The sequence below is a fragment of the Rhopalosiphum padi genome, chromosome 4, assembly GCF_020882245.1.
Source record: "Rhopalosiphum padi isolate XX-2018 chromosome 4, ASM2088224v1, whole genome shotgun sequence".
Taxonomy (NCBI): Eukaryota; Metazoa; Arthropoda; class Insecta; order Hemiptera; family Aphididae; genus Rhopalosiphum; species Rhopalosiphum padi.
In genome coordinates this window covers 14,252,805-14,275,068 of record NC_083600.1, presented here as the reverse complement: position 1 = coordinate 14,275,068, position 22,264 = coordinate 14,252,805, and the positions used below count along the sequence as shown (strand labels likewise).

At 28.3% G+C, this 22,264-nt stretch overlaps 1 protein-coding gene across 1 annotated transcript; it reads right to left on the bottom strand.

Moving 5' to 3' along the window:
- Nucleotides 1–274: 274 nt before the first annotated feature.
- Nucleotides 275–18,570, bottom strand: LOC132930755 (NFX1-type zinc finger-containing protein 1-like). Its single transcript, XM_060996787.1, has 16 exons — nt 18,298–18,570; nt 13,037–13,138; nt 9,695–12,343; nt 9,544–9,627; nt 9,171–9,442; nt 8,894–9,037; nt 7,814–8,081; nt 7,522–7,726; nt 6,262–6,409; nt 5,876–6,028; nt 5,517–5,780; nt 5,199–5,436; nt 3,567–3,732; nt 3,322–3,433; nt 2,677–2,894; nt 275–1,615 (listed from the first exon to the last, which is right to left on the bottom strand). Exons 3-16 carry the CDS (start codon nt 12,294–12,296, stop codon nt 511–513), a joined length of 5,979 nt encoding a protein of 1,992 aa, XP_060852770.1. The 5' UTR covers nt 12,297–12,343; nt 13,037–13,138; nt 18,298–18,570; the 3' UTR covers nt 275–510.
- Nucleotides 18,571–22,264: the final 3,694 nt, after the last annotated feature.

The following is a 22,264-nucleotide window of genomic DNA, read 5'->3' as shown; positions in this document are numbered from 1 at the left end:
TTGCAGGTCATTATTTCATATAAATAATATATCGTACATTTTTATAAAAACTTTAATTTTGTTGTGATCGTCTGCACGTAATACGGCACACCTGAATAGTGAAGCTATATTATGATATTTTGATTTACATACTAGTTAATACAGGAAGTTGTTACGCCAACATCAATACAATGTTGTAAGAGTAGTAAGACGGTGACGCGGATAGGCAATTCAGGGGCAACGGTGTCGAGGGTTCGTTTATTCGGTATTTCAATAGCACACTGTTTGACATTATTATATTTATTATTGTTTCAAACTTCGTTAATACGTAATAATTGATTTATTTAATGAAATTGTATAAAGTAAAATAGTATAAGCGTACAATACGGGTATATAAATATTCATAGTAACATATTGTGTTATTGTATTTACCACAAGCTTGTTTGAAATGTATATATTATGATACATAATTAATTATAAAAACTTAAGTATTATTATAGGCATATATGTGAGAAAAAAAACTTTGTTCGATTAATCGAAGACAAAATCGTTCATGTTGTTGGTGGCGCTCCATGCGAAATGTGTAGCGCCGTCCATCTCCGTAGCCACCGTCGTACCCTCGACGTACCTGTGATTGTCGCCACCGATGTCCTTCTTGCACACCGGACACTTGGCCCGCTGCATCGGTCCGCCGCACTCGGTCACGCAGTAGATGTGGCCATTGGCGCACTTAAGCCAGTGGCCTTGCGCCCTCCCGTGCTTGTAGAAGTCCACAGACATGGCCGCGTGAATCATCTTCCGTTCGGTGTCCGTCACCACCACCAGACTCTTAACGACCGTCCGTATCCGATCGGTGAGCCGTTGCACTTCGCTGTCCGCGTCCCGGCGATACGGTCCGGTGGCCGTCAACAGGGCCTCCACGCCCGCAACCAAATCGACGACGGTCTCCGGGGCTGTGGACGACGTGGACGATGTGGAGGCCTGGTTGATGACGGCCAATCGGAAATCGGGATTGGTCTTCATCTCGGCCAGAGCTACAAGACGGGCGCCGCGCGCTATTTCCAAGTTGATGTCGGCCGTCTGTTGCTTGGACAGACGAGCCGCGTGAATCACTGTTTCGGTCATTAGCCAAATAAAGTGGTCGATCACGACGTCTTTCGTGTCACAGTTGGTCATGTTCCGGATACGCTTCTCGAAAGCAAAAAATGATTCAGCCAGTCCGGTGGCAGACGTCCACGAGTCGAGGTTGACGGGGGTCTCGTCACCCAACGTGATTCTGCGCATGCGTTGCAACAGTCGGTCTGACGAGTTAGACCACAATTTTTTCACGACCGCGAACCGCGTGCTCATCGTCTCGATTTTATCGAACCGACAATTCAATTTCTTCACTGATCGCGCTAGAGTTTCCTTCTTCTGGTTGACGGATGACTGATTGCGTCCGTCTAACAGTTTGGTCTCAATCTCGCAGATGTCTTTCTGCACAGATTTCACGTGGTTCTTAAATCTCATTGTTTTCAGAATAGGCATCTTGCACATGGGACACTGTTTCTGGACTATCTCTTCGTTGTTTTGATTTATCCACTGTTCCAGACCTCTGGACTCGATCGTATGTTTACAGTCTTCCAAGTAAACAAACCTACGTGACAGATATATAGATATATAATATTATACTCATAATATGGACAAAAAGATACTCCGAAATTCCCGACTCGCGATTATTCTCTGACGATCAAATACATTTTAACCGGATGCTGGAAGTACGAACTACAACGCCAGAAGTATAAATTAACACAACATCTATCAGAAAATTTAAACTCCGGTACTCCTAATAATATACTAAAATTCCTAAAGGAATAAATATAATATAACATAATATACTTAAATGCATACCAAAATTTAGAATCGTATTTATATATTTATATCTATGTGTTAATTGTAATTTTTAAATAAGATTATAATATAAAATATTGATGATTCAATTGTAAAGATTAAGATAAGATTATTGAAACCAATGGCCCTAGCGATAGCACCGAGGTAATTAATTATTTATAAAAAAAATATGGGTGTTATCTGGTATCACAAATCGAAAAAGTACGATTTCCGTTTTCAATAAAAAATGTTTGCTCTAAAAATAATTTGGTAACCAATGGTTTTAATTTTTAACCGATTTAATAATAAAAATAATAAGAATATAATAATAATTTAATATAGAATAGTACTTTGTAATTTTTAAATAGATAATCTTCAAGATTACATAACAGTATACGCACTAAACAGCGATTATTGTTGATAATAATAATATAAACTGCATCGTCTGATCCAACTGCATATTCATCGAAGACATGGAAAAATAATATTGGGTATGATTCAATAATAAAAAAATGTTATAATAAATTTAGTCCACGTTGTTATAATTCAATCGTTAAATCTATAATGATCATTTATGTGATTATTTAAAGTATTATATCTTTTATGAAATTTTAAAATATTTAATTATAATAGACATTTAATTAGAACATTTTTTTATTTTAGTGTACACAGGTGATTGTTACGTGGTTTCCAAATAATATTTGGCAGAAACGGGAATTGTAACTTTTATGTTATGGCAAAATAAGGCTAAGCCCTATAATATATAATACATTTTACGACGTGCCTAGTATATCATAGGTGGTGAACGTAATATATTATTATACATACCTTGCGTTTGGTTCGTCTTCATATCCAAACAAAATATTTGTTAATTCGGCCTCATCACATACGCGACAAAGAGGAGGGCATGTTTCGCCACAAAATCCAATGCACTTGTGTTTGCATTTCAATTTCTTTGGACACGGTTCGTAGCAAGGCGGTCGATTACAATCATCGCTGCATACTTTGGTACACTTAAAATGTTTACACTTCCAAACACATGGTTCCTGGTAAAGAATAATAATAATAATAATAAAATAACAATTTTGTAACAGCTGTAGCTGAATTTGTATACAATTATATTATCAAAGTTATATATAACATATATATATAGGACGGTTGGTATATATACGTGACGGTATTTTCCTTTGCTTAGGATATTTTATACATTTAAAATGTTATATAGATATAGCTGACGCGCGAGATAATGAGAAAACACGACGGGAGCTAATGTTAGGGTTAGCTCAGCTAATCGTGTTATGCGTGATTTTAAATATAGCAAAAAAAGTTATATAGAAAAAATTAATATTTTTTTTATATTTAATTTGAAAATATATTTAAATACTGTATAATATTGTAAAGCAGAACAATACGTGTAATTATTAATAAGAGTATAGGTATATACATAAATTGAAAAGAACTTCATTGACATACCTGACATGATACACATGGGGCACTACACGGGAGTGGACATTTAGAATGCGTACAAGAGTAAGAACATTTTTTTTCGCACGGAGGACACGCTTCTTTGCATGGATAATTGCATCTATTTATATAAATACAAAAAAGAAAAAAACGACAATGGATGATTATTTAGTTTTCTCGAAATCGTACATTTTTATGATTAATATGTGAATATTTATTGTATAAATATCATATATTATAGAGCATACACGCACGTGTGATTGCAAGGATTGATTTTGTTACACATTTCTTCACACGGTACGTGCAGTCGACCTTGTTTACATTTTCCACAAGTACCAGAACATATATCACCGCATAATAACAACTTCAAACAAGGTTCATTGCATTTGTCGAGGACATACTGACTACTAACATCAAAGTCTAAAAAAAAAAATGAGTAATACAAGATAATGTGTGACACAGGTACAAAAGGTACTCGTATATTAATCGACATAATATTAATGTTTATATTTCATGTATGTTTTCACAATTATAGGCTACGGATAATGTAATGTCTAATGAGTATAGGTAATAATGGTTTAATTAAAAAAAAATTTTATCTATGTCTGTCGAAAATACATATGTAACTTAAATTATTTTTTTATATTATCAGAGGTTCATCATATGCAATGAATTTAAGGAACTTATGAGTTAAAAATAACATATACTAATATATATTAGTATTTTATACATTCAAAGTATACATAATATTCCTTATTACCTATAATAGGTATATATAAATGCATATATAAGAATTATTGGTAACTATCGGGAAGATTATAAAAAATAATAAAACACTATTAAGTTTACCTATTGTAACGCCATGATAGGTTCATTGTAGTAATAAATAAATATAATACTAATAGGATGTGGTGTAGTCGTGTAGGGAGATACACTGATACATGGCATTTAATTTTACTGACAACGGACGCTTGTCTACACACGTCCAACAGAAACGTCATGATATATATGTCGGACTTGTAGTTATTGGCACTACTTTAACGTCACTAATTCGATCGATATCTCGCTGTCATTCTATATTCAAATTTATATTCTATACGTGACAGTCATGACAAACAAACCAATCTCGATGAGACGTGTATCACACTATTAAAATTGGTAATTTCATCTATCACTTACATATCCAAACCCTTTAGATGTATATAAATATGTATATATTAATATATTATACACTTGATTTATATTGTGTAAGACACACGGCCAAATAGATGATTTTCCAGGGGGTTGGGAGTTTCTTAAAACAATAAGTATTATTAGTAATAACATGAAAATCCTAAAACTTAGTTAATTCTTATAATAATTATTATAAATACATTATTTCCGAGGGAGGAAATTATGACCTTATCTCACTCGTTTGCGTCATTGCCCATTAGTTTATTAGGTATTTGTAAAATGGTGATAGAAAATAGCTGTGACTCGATAAGGAATCTACACAGAATTCGAACAATGAAAGTTAACTGAAGTTTCTGTGTGTTTTTATAATGTTTGCTATTCGTAATCATCTTTAAGTTAATAATTCCTTCGTTCGTATTTACGTAGGTACATTTACCGGTTATCATGACGTAGTTTAATCTTTTTAGCTACAAATAGCTTCAATACTGAATTTATTAGCTGTATAACCATAGGTGGAACTAAACATTTTTATTAAACCGGAAAACTTTTCCAGTAAAAAGAGAGAATATGATAAAGGTCATGAATAGATTCATAATTTTGTATGTGAAGTTTTTTTTTATGTACATATTTGAAAAAAAATGCAATCTATTTTTATGCATATTTATGGAGTTTAATAAATGTATTACCATAGTATAATATATAATACAAGTTACCTTTATCCGCGTCGCAACAATAAACCAACATTTTACTGTGACCGCATGCGAGCTTTCCCTCTTTCACTATCAGTTCTTTACATTTTTTAGGATCGCATTCACTTCCACACATGTACTTGCATTTATGTCCACAACTCATTGTTCGTGTGCACTTATTAAGACAAATAACTTTTCTTTCGGGATTTATTTGGCATTCTATTTTACTTGTATGTCCGCATTCTTGGAGTGTTTTTGTGATCTAGGAACGAATTATTATTATTAAAAAAATAATAATTATTTCGTTCAGTGCATGTTACCGTGGTCCGTGTCGCAACTTACCATAACTTTGCACTGGCATTTCTTATAACACATTTTTTGACACTTGTGACCACATCCTAATATGCGATTACACGGGAGATGTTTCGAGCACTGGATGCTTTTGATGTCATCGCTACAATTTACACTCTTTTTTAAATGGCCGCATTCTAGTAATTTGTCAACTTTTATTGTACAATTTGAACATCTTTCGTAACATTTTTTCATACATTTATGATCTTGAGAACAGTTTATATTTAGTTTTGAACATGGTTTCGAGCATAAATACTAAAAATATTAATTACGATAAAAACCAGCAAGCAAAAAGTGCGTATAAAATAGTTATAACATATTTATAATAATAACGAAAAATAATAATTTACTCTTTCATGTGTCGGATCATCATCTTTATGACAATCAATGTTACACGCATGTCCACATGGTAATCGATCAGTGCATTTAGTTGTACACTTAGGTCTTTTCTCGTAACAGTTTTTAATTGTTTTATGCCCACAATTTTTCAATGTTATTTCAATCTGTTCAAAAAATAAATGGGTTGAACTTAGATATAATCGTTTTTAAAGTACGTAGTCTGGTAAAGGATTTATGACCTATGGTTTGTCATGTTCGTAATTATCATTATTGAGTACTTATAAAAATTGTTTTAAAAAAAAAATCACTACAATTAACAACTATTTATTTATCAATCTATTGCTGCAGGTTAGTAATGGCAGTTTTGCGATATAATATATAAACATTATGAACAAACCTTTTCTACGCATTTAAATTTATTAGAGTCAACATGACAAGGTAGTTCTGCTTGATGACCACATGGTAGTATCTTAAGCATAGGCACGATGCAATCTCCACAGTCTGCAGCACACTGTTTCTCACAAGGATGATTATTTTCACAAGTCCTAAGATTTTATAAATTTAAAATTATTAGTATATCAGACTACAAAAATATCAATCATGTATTACATAGTTAAAATTAATTACGGTAAGTTATTAAATATATATATATAAGACAATAAAAGTATTATATTTTGACAAAACTATTGACTTATTAAATGTATAAGTACCTAATAATATTAGTATATTAATATTATTTACCTGTTCTACCTAAAAGTAATAAATTACTTAACTTAACAATCAATACTGAAGTTCATATAGAAATGTGTGCTACGCAATTCATATTAATCATATAATAGAATAATATCATAGTATAGAATTTGTTAATTTAAGATTAAAGGTTCTTCATAATATGCATAATATATTATATAGAAGCAGGTACATACTGTCATACCTCTTCCTACATACTTGTACGTGTCTATGATAGACGATAGTATAATATGTTTTTTGTTCATAATTTGTTTTTAACAATATAATTTTTTTTAGAAATACGGGCCTGGGGAGGCTGCCCCTAGGGCCCCACTGGAGCCCGTTAAGGGGAATGAGACGTTTCGGCTAAATTTTAATTCGACGATGTCCGTTTCGGCGATACAATAATGTATACCTACCTACTTATGTCTGCAATATACTTTGTCTTACCGTGTGGTAAAGAAATATTATCTTTATTTTTAAAAGTTATTATAATTATTACTAGGTACACGATAAGGTAGTCAAAATAATCGATAATTTATGGATGATATGACCGTAGGCCAGTTATGATAGGTAAAATAAAATGATATTTTTAAGAGGTATAGCAAATAATATAGTTTTTGTCGAAACGGACAAAAATTTGTCATAGTCAAATTGACATTATGCCGAAACGTCCGCGCCGAACTGTCGGCGCTGAATCGCCGGCACCAAATCTTTCTAGTTCCTAACTAAAGGTCTTAAGGCAATGTTAGTAAAAACTATGAGCCATTGTATAGTTACTGCTAAAAAATAATAATATTAAAAAAAATTCACAGTTTACCGAAATTGACCGAAAAACCCATTTGCAAAACTTTAACTGTTAAAACGTACGTCAATTTCAAGCCCTCTATACATTTATTAATATTACTTAATTATAACATGCATCTACCTATTACACGGATTTTGACATGTTATGATTTTTCTGTGTTCACGATCATAAACATGACATGTACTTGAACAGTAATGACCACATTTCATTAGATCATTGCATAACATAGTACAACCACCTTCTGAAATTGGTTTAAAATCCTCACACTTCGAGACTTTTGTCATAGATTCACGGTGAATTTCACATTTTAAAGTTAATTCATTGCCTGTTAATAAATTAATAATATTACTCGTAATAAAAGTTTTAGTAAAACTATTAAAAGTAAAACGTTTTAGAATATTTTAATATTTACCATACGAATCTTGATCGACTAACTTTTGTTTTATTTTTTTCCATAAATTATTTGAGTTGTATAGGTTTTCCATATTTCCCATTATATATAAACCATCCCTAGCTCTAGATAGGGCAACACATATTCTATTTTCGGTTTTCAAAAAACCCACTTTACCGCTTTCATTACTTCTAACTAACGACAGCAATATAATATCACTTTCTTCCCCTTGATAGTTATCAACAACTTGAATTTTCATACCATTTAAATTCGAGTATTGTTTTTGTAACTGAAAATAAAAATATTAATACATTTCATACTTAATTTATTTCAGTGATTAAAATAAATCCTTTAATGATTTCCATTTCTTTCATTATTTTCTTAAAACGCTTAGATTTATTGATTTATACTTTATATAATATAATGCGGGTAATAACAATTGTGTTTTAAAGTTGGGTAAACATTGCATATAAATATCTTTATACAAACAAATCAAAATTATTAAGCCAGTTATAAATATATGGGATATAAGATCAATAGTGTGGTTGTAGCCATATCTGATGTGCGGTGAAACGGGATTGTGAATGTAGGAATGGACTGGGAACTAAATGTGGGGATATGAAAGTTAAGAAGATGTAGCAAGTCTGAGCAGGCAATGTTACCTTTTACAATTTTTGATAGGAAGGATAAATCAATTAAAAAAAATATTGATATATATATATATATATTATATAATAGAATATTCTTGTAAACCAAGGCTGAAACTTGTAACCAGAATCGTTTTCAATATTTATACTATAATTTATCATTGAATTCAAATCTAAAAAATCTATTACAGCTGAGAACTCAAATCTTACTAAAGCTGCAGAACGACTTTTTTGTTATGAGAAGTTCAAATGTATTATATAATACACAGTTTTACTTATATTCTTGGCTCAAACTTATATATCAATATATCACACATCCCAATAGATCTAGGACTGAACATGCGAATTATATTAATTTGTAAATTAAACCTTTTCTAAATGTAGAATATTATTATAAAAATCAAATTATTAATTAAGTGAACACTGTACAGCCGTACAAGTATATTTGACTTACAGAACGTAGTTTAAACATTTGTCCACTATAGGTAGTCAAAATCGTTACTTGATCGGGCCTATAGTCTTGTAATATTAAATGTCTAGCAAACATAATTAAAAAGGACGCTTCGTGATCATTACTCTTGCTTGATATTTCCTCGACCTAGGTATAAACAAATTGTATTTATAGTCTAAAGGTATGAAATATAATAATTATTGAATAGATAATAACAATACATATATCACATAAAGCCCTTAAGCTCGCTTATTAAGCAATAAAAATGTAAATTACTTACCTCAGTTTCGAAGTTAGTATGGTTGATAAAAAAAATATCTTTAGTGACACCACGTATATGCGGTCTATTGAGTACTGAAATGTGGTCTAACAGGTTGGGATAAATAGCTGGCGTTATTATGGACGACACTTCAGGTCGCATTCTATGCTGTTCACCTAATGGGTAGTATGGCACATCACTGTTGACCATACGTTCAAACAAAGAAATATCTAAGTGAAATTCCTTTGCCAGTTTATAGACTGCAGTACTAGGACGTAACTGTTTATGATCACCTATATGTAGTAAACATAATTAAGTTAAAAATGTAATCAATCCTAAGTAACCATTTCTCTATACATGTTAATATAATACGAATAATAGTAACATGATTTACCTATAAGTATTAAATGTTGACAATGTCTAGTTAGTGATGCGATTATGTGTGCCTCTAATACTTCTGCTGCTTCTTCAACAACCACTGAAAAATATTATAGAATGTTACGTATATTTTTTAATTTAAAATATTCGATAACTTAAAATATTACCAATTGGTGATTGCAGTCCTTCGAGTAAAACTCTATGCTTAGATGCTCCAGTAGTAGTCATTGCAACAACGTGTTTCCTTCTCAAGATTTCAATATTTTCCATTTCCTTCAATTCTGAATATTGTTTGTGCTGATTATAATAGTTTTTTTCAAGATTTAATATTTTGAAATCAAATACATTTTTAGTAGTATCCACCCAGTGAAAATATAATAACCATCTATCTTTCATTTTTAGTTTTAAAAGATCTTCCGGAATCGTATTCAAGACATCAGAATTAATTTTACAATCATCTAATTTTAACATATGATTAACATAATTGTGTATTCTTTCCATTCTATAACAAATTGTTTCTAATTGTTCGTAATTTTTATTATAATCATTAGAGTAATAACGATTATTATACCGATGTTTCATTCTTTTTGGTTTTAGGTTATTTAGCATTTCAATAATTTTATCACAGATATCTTTTACAGATTTTAAAGTAAGGCTGTAAATAACAATATCCTGGCGTTTGAAAACTATGTCCGGATCTTCATTTTCATAGTGTAAAATGTCATCATCTATTTCATTAATATTTTTAACATATAAATTGTTATCAGAGTAAAATCTTTCAGAAAAAATCTGTTGGTCCTGAATAAATTGAATTGGATCAAAGTCAAAGTAATTGCAATCACAAAATAGCCAACTAATATATTTTAATTGGCCCGAAAAGAAATTTTGATATTCTATTGGCATTCCATTTTTTAATAAGGATAATTCTAAAATACCAGCATTCTGAGAAATAAATTCTTTACAATTTTTAAGATACGTTATTTCGTGTTCTATATTTTTAATTATTTCGGTCGCACTCTTAATGGTTTTAAATACATTGAATGATTTCCTATAGTTTTTTGTTACATTCTTTAAAGTATAATCTTTTACTATACTAGATTTTGTCTGACCACCAATTCTAACGACGTTGTTTGTGAATTTTATTATACCTTCCATAAATTGATCTAAGGCGTGATTAGTATAGCATACAACTATTATGGGATTTTTTAATTCATTTTTTTGGTACAAATTTTGAATAATGGTTTCGATTATCATCAATCCAATAAATGTCTTCCCTGTGCCAGGTGGACCTTGTATGACCGCCAATTCATTCGTTAACGCTGCTTTGAATGCTTTATATTGCATTTCGTCTAGTCCAATTTTTTCTCGTGTAGGCCATTCACAATCGTTTAAAACATTAAATGGTAACTCATCATTGATTTTAAACATTTTTACAGGTAAAGATTTTAAGTAATTAGGGTTTTCGATTTTATTGCATGCTGAAATAATATATTTTTCCATCGGAAAATTACTATCGTTTAAGTTCTGCAAAACTTGCATGGCACATTTGTAAGGTTCAAAATACACTTCGCTCTCGGCCATAGTCAATGAAGACGCGAGGATGTCTGGCTGTACGTCTTCAATCAATTCTACAATTAATTGACCATTTTCCAAATATCTTTTATCGCGGTCCAATACAATACCGATAAAAAAGTCATTGAATTCATTTGCAGTAAATAACAATAATGACCCATACATTAACCGTTTAGAAATATCCCAGTTGATTTTCAATTTTTTGTTTTTATTGAAATTTATTATATATCCCAATTTATCTTGTACAAACACTTTTTCTTTATTGAATTGAATATTTCGATATACCCGAATGTTATTAATTCGTTTCCGTCCTTCACTACGATTTGTATTATTTTCTATATAGCACTTAATCCCATCGCGAAGCGGTGCAATAAAATCTTCACGTAAAAGACGAAATTGTACATCTAAATAATGTTCTACACTCTGGTAAGTTCCTTTTGTGATGTTAGGACGTATAAAAGGTCTTTGGTATTTCATATCAAATGGTGTAGGATAAACAGACAGTACTCGAAAATCTTCGGGTGGTGTAGCGTTTTGAAGTTCGTTTTTATTGTCATTTTTCGTGTCATTGTCCAATTTTATACTTGCAAATCGATTTAATATTTTTGTGATTTTAGCCAATAACATGACGTCATTCATTTTAATATCAAGGCAGTTGATTTTTATGTCTGACAATGCCATTCTTAAACAAATAATTAAGTTGTTTAAGCTTTCAGTAGCTGTTTTTAGAAATAAATCTGTAATAGACTGGCAGACTGTAAGACAATCATCAAAAAACGCTTCAAGATTCGACTGCCGATTTTTGTTTTTTTCTGTTGGAGTAGTGATAATGTATGACTTCAAATGATCAATAAATATTGAGTTCCAACATATTTCAGTTAATATAGACTGCTTGCTCACGAAAAAATCGGTATTGCAAATCTTTGCAGTAATCTTCATAAGTAAAAATAACCAATCTGGATCTTTGTTTTGTTTAAATAAATCTATAAAACCGTTAGATTGATTACATATTACAAATACAATATCCGAAGATTCTTTATTGCTCAACTCTTCCAGATGTTTGAATCCGAAATGTTTTTTTGTTATTTTTTCTTGATACTTGTTCTTAATATTGTCTGGTTTTTTCGTCCCATATCTATTTCCTAAGTTATAATTTTTGTATGGATGACTGTATTTTCTTTGATCTTTGTGTTCCATAATTGTAAGTATATATTATTTTACTTTATTTGAGTACAGATACCATCCTAGAAAACCCAATAAAACCTATTAAATTTAATAATAATATATATTTTTATTTTTTTGAAGTGTATTACACTAATATATATTTATCGAGATCCAATGAAAAATAAGTTTATACGGAATCACTGCAATTTTTAATAAACGCAAACTTTTAACTTTAAATTTGAAATCAATAATAAAACATTACATACCAATAACGGTTTTGATTGAATATTGTCTATCTATTTCTAATTAAAAAAAAATTGTCTCCTAATAATATAATATAATAGTTGCTATAAATTATAATATTAAATCATATATTATTATTGTTTTAATCTATATTAATACCACAATATATGATATGTAGAAAGTAGAACAGTGTGAACAAAAGTATAAATAAGTTAAAATAAGACTAAATATTTTAAAGATTTCATCGTGTAAACATTTCTGCATATGTATTTCAAATATTGTTTAATTTCCTTATATATACGAATATCACACTTCCTAGGGCCCAGGGTGTAATTATAATATTAAAATATTTCCATCTTTTGCAGTCCTTTTTATTGTCCTATACTAAAGAAATTAAACTATTAAAATTTTCGATGTCAAACTAAATAAAAATTATAATAAAAATCCATAATTATAAAACTAATAAACGTTTTTATTGATTCTATCTAAATTTAAAATTATTAATTGTTAATAATATTTGTAGTACTTACCTTTATATGGAGTATTCTATCAGCGTCTCAAAATTAAAAAAATTCTTAAGTTTACGATTAATGTGTATGTTCGTTGTTTTAAAAAACTACGACGTTCAAGATCTATAACAAAAATAATTTAAATTTTTTATAAGCATCACTGAATTTTTTAATGTTCGGTTAGATATGTTATAAATAAATAAAATAATATTTCTTTCACGAAGTACATTTAAACGTTACCAGTAACGAAAGTTAGTCATGGAATCTATGGTTTTCGGTTCACCTATAATATAATATAATCTGCCTATGCCGATGACCTAATTATTTTATTATTGGTTACGATTAATTAACTACCTATTTATATATAACAATATTTGTACTTGAAACATTATAAATATATAAAGGTAATAGTATTATTATAGGTACATGGTTAATTTTCTATTATAATCCATGAGCCATGACGTACAGTCTTCTAAGTCTACAATAGTAAAAAGCCACGTTATTAGGCAGTTCATTTTTTTTCATCGGAAATAACCATGGAACTTGGGCCTTACCACTATTTATACATTTTCTATCATTGAAATATATTTTATTATTTTTTGAGTCTTTACTCCATTATCGTCGTTACAGGGAATTTGGCAGTTATCATATTTTTTGTTCATCAATTATGTATTTAATATATAGTCGCAATTTATTGGACTCACTTTGAGACCAGAGTATTTGGTTACATTAAGCCATTAACCAAGTGTCCAAGTGAGTCAATAATTTGAAAGACCCAATAAAAACATAAATAACATGCATTGTAAAAAAACAAAGACAATTTAGCTATGTACATTGTATTTATAAATATTCATTATACTATGGGTTTATTTATATGTTTTAAATATATAATGCTGTCATTCTTCCCGTTTTTTGTGATTATTTTGAGAATTTTCTATAATGAACTCCTAAAACTACAAATTAGATCCAATTTACTACCAGAAACCTCATTCAAAGTTGAAAATCAGATCCTTTTTTTTTACTATACAATGTATTTTGTTTAAAATTTCTTTGCACGCAAGAAAAAAAAAAGTATACATTTTTGTAAAATGAATACATTCATCGTTCCTTTCAGAATTTTAAAGACCTAGTAACATTTTTTTAAAGAATATATTCTAGACTATAGTTTCTAAACAATATTAAAATTGTATATTGTACCTATTATCATTATTTGTATAACAAAATTTAAGACTTTATCTATTATTCATGGAATACAATTATTAAAGAGATTTAAAAATCATCAGCTTGAAATTGATCTGTTTTTATGTATATAACTATATAGGTAGAAGGTAGGTATATATTTTATTTTTATATTAGATTAAATAAAAATAATAAAGTAATAGTATAATATTAAAATAAATACAAGAACGTATGCATATTCATCTGTATATATTAATGTACCTCAAGAATAAGGTTGAAGTGCTAACATTATACTTTTGCACTACTTAAAATTTTTTTCCTTTTGTTTTATTATTGCGTACCAGATAGTTGAGATTTTGAGTTGAAGTGTCTACGGGACCATTTTCTGAATGCACATAATGTGAAAGAGTAGATATTGGAAGATTTTTTGCTTTACACATTATTTATTATTATACAATTATTTTTATTATTTTTCAATAATTTTCATTAATTTAGTTATGCATTATTTTATATTTAGATCGCTATTTTTCACCAATTGAAACTTACACGACTTTTTTTTTTTGTGCGACATGTTAATTATATATTTTGTAGCCTTTAAAAAATATAATATGCTTGTTATTTTAATTACAAAAGTAATCCGTGTGTTCGAAAGAGTACATTTACATCGAAGCTTGCAGTGTTAAAGTATATAAAGAATATTATGGATAACAATTAAACAAAGTACACACAAAATAAAAATAATAAATATACTTTATTTGTTATTTATGATTATAAATAATTTAGCACAATCTATCAAGTTAGACCAATTATTATAAGACTATATACTCCAGCAGCACTAAGATCTACACAAAATGTGGATGTCATTGGAATTAATTATTGTATGGACGCTGTCTCACACACAATTATTCACAATACTTATGCAGTTATGCTTGTTTAAAATATTTATAATATACTATTATGTTATTATTGTTATTAATGGATTAATAAATTAATAACAATATATTTTATAGTATATGTAATACTATCAAACAAAGATTGAAGAGTACCTTATAGAATCGGAAGCCTCACGACTCATGTACTCACCGAGCGGACGCAGACCGTTTGGGTGAATCGACCCAAAATATGGTCTGTTAAGGCGAATAGATATATACTGTAAGGGCGAATGAGTATGAAAATGATTTTAATAGAAACTCAACAATTATTTAAATAAAATCATATAAAATATACATAATTAGTAATATTGGTCAGTAAATGATAAATGCGAAACAATCGCGTATATCTAGATAATAGTTCTATAACATTTGATGTTTTGATAAAGTTATATATTAACTTATCTTAATAAAGTTTGTGTTTAAAATTTTTTATAATATTATGAGTGGCATTGTAGATTGATTCAGTGAGATTAAAAAAAAAAAAATTACGTGGAGAAACTTAAATAATTTTAACTGAAACATAACACGATAATCTTTACAGCCTGCAATTTAATAAACTTAATTTTTTTTATATGCATGAGGAGCATGATATAAGGAATTACTCAGTGGTAATCCTATCTTAATTTGTTATGATTAAATTAATTAAATATACGAATAGTATGAAAATACTTTATTATGTATTTAAATATTATAGTTAATCGTCTATTAAGTAGGATATATTATTTTTGATAAAAATACATATATAAATACATATTATTTTAATATATATATTATATATAATGAGTAATGACCTAATAATAATAATATTGACAAAATAAATTATATATGAAAAAAAAGATTATTATTAAATTATTAAAGTTATCTATTTTATGATAAGTTATTGCTTATTCATACTGTTTAAAGCACTCGAATGGTTGTCTCCGTTTTACTAATGCATATCATACCAAAATGTACGATCAGCAGTTCCCGTTGAATGTGTTTAGCTTGAATATTAGTAAAATGACCTATTATTAAACTTAAATGTAAGAAAATTATCATTACTCGTGTTCAATCATTGAATTTTACAGTATTTTAATTTTTAAGCGAGTTATGTATAGTATATAAAATATTAATATTCAAAAATGCTATAATTCATTTAAAAATTATATTAAATTACTCTTAATGAGAGAACACAGAGAATGTTTTTAACTTTGAATTTAATAATTGATTAATTTGCACTAACATTTAATAAGCTAACAACAATACAATTGGAACTATTAAGCGTACATTTTGGTATACTATACGTTAGTCAGATTGAGATAATACATGCTGGTATGATGTTTTTTTAAATGTTCAAGAAGTTTAACCATGTTCTTCACAAAAAATAAAATAAAAACAAGTTATTAAAATAAGTTTATCATAAACTTTTCTAATAAAATTATGTTTTGGTTCAAATTTAATATTTATTATATCTTACCATTAAAAAAAAATATGTGAAAATGAATGTACAATGAAGCAGAGTTCTAGATCAAAAAATTGATGCACAATTACGGGTTTAGAAAAATCATTGGCATTTCAGAATTCAAGATAAATAAGAAAAAACAATTACAATTTACAGCACATTAAATAACTGTTCTAGAACTGTTTAATAAATACATTTTATATATTTTTTAAGAATACGTTTTGTTAGTATAGCATTTTTGAATTCATGATATAATTTAACTATAGAAGAAGGTTATAAGAAATTGTTGACACAAATTTATTAGAATTTCATAAGTCAATAATCAGAATTTTTTAATATAATTTTATAGTAATGATTAATGATATATGAATATTTTAAAATAATCTTAAAAAGTATTAAAGTATTTTTAGTCGCAGTGGCGGTTTTGATTGTATTTTTTTAGTGAGGTGAACTATGTATCCGCCCCTCTCATTACAAAAATTAAACAATACAAATGGAATTTAAAAACACAAAAATAGTTTTAAATATATATATATATATATATAACAATAAAAACTGATTATTTGTTTTTTTGTTGAATGTGCCGCAGCCGTGGCTGCGGGCTGACTATTATAATACTACATCTATTTTTAGTACACATAGGCGATAAAAAAACGAGCCTCACGATGATCATTATGCATGCGTAATACTATATTTTACTTAATAGCCGCGTGCATTCACATACATACGTGTATGTGTGTAATTTTTTTACACAAGTACAAACTCGGATATAACGTTAAACGCACCCTCTCTGACGTCATTGATTAGTGCCGGATTGGCAAGATATTGGCCTACCGAGTTTTAGAATTTCTAACGTTTGATTACAACTACTGTACGGTTTAAAATTTAAACTTTAAATATTTTGAATCAATTACATTTTTTTCCAATAATTGTACTACTTAAGCACTATAATAAAAAAAAAAAATATGATCAAACACTCAAAACCAGGCCATATTTTGAGTGGTAACTCGGTGAACCGGTAAATCGCATAAAATAATCTGGCTCTGTCACTGGAACATCGCCACCTACTGAAATACCGGCGTTCATTTACATAGGTACTAATTATTTCATGCATTTCTTATCGGTTCATCAATATTTTTTGTAATAAACACGGATTGATAAACAATATTATAATAAATAATAATTCATACTAATCTATTAAAGTGAATTATAGAAGAATTTTTTCTCAAATAAAATCATAAATACGTTACAAATTATTAGCAAAATGTGTGCTGCTATTAGTTAACCAAGTAGATCACATTTTGAGTATTATTTACTACAACATTTTAGGTGTAGCGCCGCCTCACTTGATTCACCCTTAAAATAACCACTGCTATAATTGTATATGCAGGATATTATTATAGAAACATTAAATAAGTAATTATCTGAAAATGACTATACAATTTTTTCACAATTTTTGTTTTTATTCAATTAAAAACATTCCTACAATTTTTAATTAACATTTGCTGTCTTGCATATTCAAGTAAAAAAAAAACAGAAAAAATTATGCAAAACTATTAATTATATTGACAATTATAAGACGATTATAGTATGGGACGTAGATATGCTATTTAAGAGTTTAGATAATATTTAATACTGAACTTCTATTGTCTATTAGAAATAGTTTTATAAACCACAAGGCACTATAAATTATAATATTAATGTTAATATATTTAAAATTAATAGTATACCTTTAAGCGATGGCGGCCAACATGCACAGTTAAAAAACAAAAACAAAAAATGGAAAAAACGTAAAAACGCATATGAAAAAATGTGCACGCTTTAAGTAAATAGTAATATCATAGAAAAATACAACGACGTATGAGACGTGTGCATGTGCAATGTAATTACCTCAAGTATAAGACAACTGGCAAATGAAAATAAAAAGATAGAAAACGTTGGTTGAGTGTTTGCAACTTATTTTAATTGTATATTGTGTGCGAGCGTGTGTGTGTGCGGTCGGTCTGTGCACGTAACGCGTATAGGATTTTACTCAACAGTCAACACCACGATGGGGACGAAACGAAATCAATGATAACGGAGTATAATAATAAGTTATCTCTGGTCAAACCATAGTCCATCACATTATAATTTATCCACGCTCTATGTCCATTTTAGACCTTATACTAAAATAGCAGTAGGTACAAGTCTATGGGTCTGGTCTAAGTGTCCTTGTACAGTAGAGCCAACTATCAACACGGATCTTAAAGAAAAAATAATTATTGTAATGAACACAGATTATTGCTTGAGATAAACTAAATACTAAGATAATATCTTAAATCGTGGTAATAATAATTCTAGTGATTATTATAGTTCAATCATAGATTAAACATAAATGTAATTGTATAGTGGCTCGAGAACAATACAATTTATATATTATATCTATTTGTTTTATGTTTAATAAAAACACACTCGTAATAAGGTTTGGTTTATGATATCAAATTGACTATTTGTTAATGTTATGTTTAAACAATTAGGTATCGCGGCGTAATGTTGTCCATATAGACATAGCATAATTATAAACTCATTAAAAAAAACAACTTTTTATTAGCTCATATAAAATATTGAACAAAACAACGACAAATTTAAATTCATTTTTATTTAGTAATAAATGCTAAATTTGGTTGCTAATTTTGGTTAACATACAATTTTGTTGTGTACATTTAGTCTATACTCTTATTATTTAAAAGAAGTTAGCTGAGTGAATACGTATTTTTTTATAAAATAAAAATACTTAATGAATAAATAAAACATAAATTTGTTAGTTTATTAAATCGAAACTATAGTAAATAACAATAATTTATTAGTTATTTATTAGTTCATACCATCTTGGTCCACAGATAGAAGAAATAAAATAGATTACTAACTACAATTTAGACGCTTAGTATTAAAAAAAACGAAACTGTAATTTCCCACCATTTTATTGAGAATCATAGTGTTATCAATAATTATATTAATTACAATTATGAACATAAATATAAATATATATATAATATATGTATAAAATTTTTTGTCAATTATATAAACAATATAGCACAAAATGATGGTCAGATTGTCTGTAATAAAAACTTATAATTTCTACAAAAATGGCGGATTTTAACTTAAACTGTCATCGCAATAACTATCAACTTAATTAACTTTTTATATATGTAACTTAAATTTAGAAATTCATGTTTCTTTTTATTTTTGTCGGCAAATTTGCTAACAAATATATATGCTTTGTAAAAACTCATTAAAAAAAAAAAACTTATTAACCCATATAAAATATTAATCAAAACAACGACAAATTTATACCTAACCTAGACGTTGCGTTTATTGCATTTTAATTCAACGTCTTGTATAGTAGGTAATGGGTTGCACTGTTTTTATAGAAATCTGTAAAACGATGTATTGTAGCCACAGCCCACAGGTATTCGTATTATCGTATTATATGCTATAGCGTCTTTTTAGTATAAGCTCTTTTATAGAACAATTAGTAATTACTATCTATATTAGTATCTACAGTCTACACAAATTATTTAGTCGTACAAATGTACAATGTACATTGACCACATCGTACTTTATATTGACCTAACCTAGAACAATTATCATTAATAATACTATAGTTAATATCTGACTAACGACAAATATAATTTTGATAATTATTTAATATTATTATTATTATTATTTTTACAGAGCAAAATTTAAGATTGACTAGTATTAAAAAAAAATATGTTGTAGCCATCATACACACAGTTATTAATAATGTGTATTTCAATGAATTTTTTTTTTTTTTTTGAATTTGTACAAAATGCAATTTAAATTATGTATTAGTTTTTATAAGATAATATCATGTATTTTGGTTTAATTTTGTATGTGTGTATACTGTATAGGATACTATGAATATAATTTAATAAAATCATTAACATTAGTGATCTAGTTATTTTAAATAGCGAATACCTAATAATATTAGATTATATTATAATCTAGTTATTATTATAATATAGGTACTTCATAACGTTTTAGATGTTAACTTAATACATTTCTTTGATATTACATTAAAGTATATAAAACTTATGTAAATTTGTTTGTCTCCATATATTTATTCTAAAATGTGTATTTGTAAATGGTACACTATAAATGGCTATTTAATTAAGTAATTATAATTTACAGATAAAATTTGACTGTTTGATATATTCTTTTATACTTAACAAAATGGCAATTTAGTATCTAGTAAGTTTCATACCAAATACCAAAATTAACTAATATAATTTTATGTTAGGATAAACACTATTTATGGGCAGGGCAAAAGCCCGATTTGAAAATGCAAAACTAAAATGTTTTAGGGGACTTTGAAGTGACTAAAGAGCCTCATTAGTCATTAATAGCGTTTAAATTTATGGGGCACCTAGTCGAATTAACTTCGGCGCGGGGTACACAATTATCTAGCTACGGCACTGAGCATATATGCTAATATGGTAATAGTATAGTAGTGTACTCAGCATTGGTAATCAAATGATTTCATTTTCATTTGATTTGATTGTGATTGTAGTTATAGAATTATTATTATACTGTTATTATTAATCATTAATATGATGATGTACCTATTAACAGTATGATACATTATTAGTACGTCTACCTTATTATATTATGATTGACTGAAACTCGCATACCGTAAAAACACTAGGGGATATTATTATTAACGATGTAATATAATAGAAAAGTTTGGCAGGAACGACACTCTCCTTTCTATACATAAATATATATATATATACACATGAAATGCGTATTCTATTATTATTATTACACGCCAGTCGACAATTTTGACACAATAAACCCTTTAAAAAAAAAAAATGCTATCTCGGCACGTTGCATGTCCCTGATTTTACGTATACGACCCCATATATACGAATTAATTTGCATATACGCTCACATCACGCACATCACACACACACCTATAGCTGTACTATATGTCTATATATACAGACCAACGCATACTCGTACACTCGTTGACAGCATAATTCCTCGACGAAAGTTAAAAGCTCTGTACATGTAGTTCGCACGTACATATTATTATAATAAACGTGTGTAATAGATGTATAATATAGTAATAATAATAATAATAATAATAATAATACGCTATGATATAGCAAGTTCGTACATACGACCTTAAAATGCGTATTTGAATAGCGGTAACGGCAAATTATTATTGCGGTGGTGCGACAACGAAATTTATATTTAACGAACTTATACTGTCGCATCGTATAGGTATAATTATAGGCATACGACCTGCCAACCTATGTGATTAAAATATACAAAGGGCGATTCACCGAGCATGTTCACTCTCATTTTTTATTCAATATTGAATTTATAATTTATTGAATTTTTTTTTGAAATTTTTAAATATACTTAAAAACCATATTTTAAATGATTGGATATTTTTTATACTACTTTACTTCTTAAAAAGTATTCTGTGGTGATAGAAATTTCTATTATTCAAATTAGAACATTAATTTTTTACTGTAAAATATTTAGTATATATTTTTTTTAAATGTTGATGTACATAATTCAATATTGAATATTCTAACAAGTAGTTTCTCATTTATTAAAACGTTTATATAATAAGGGTAATAGTCCTTAAAAATGATTTTACAAAACAATAAATTGGATATAAAATTA

Excerpts from the sequence above, each read along its gene's own strand:
- LOC132930755 (XM_060996787.1), bottom strand. The coding sequence starts at position 12,296 with ATGGAACACAAAGATCAAAGAAAATACAGTCATCCATACAAAAATTAT. Across the intron at positions 6,029-6,261 it reads AATTTAAATGCGTAGAAAAG|ATTGAAATAACATTGAAAAA; the intron begins GTTTGTTCATAA and ends TTTTTTGAACAG. Across the intron at positions 2,895-3,321 it reads CCCCATGTGTATCATGTCAG|GAACCATGTGTTTGGAAGTG; the intron begins GTATGTCAATGA and ends ATTCTTTACCAG.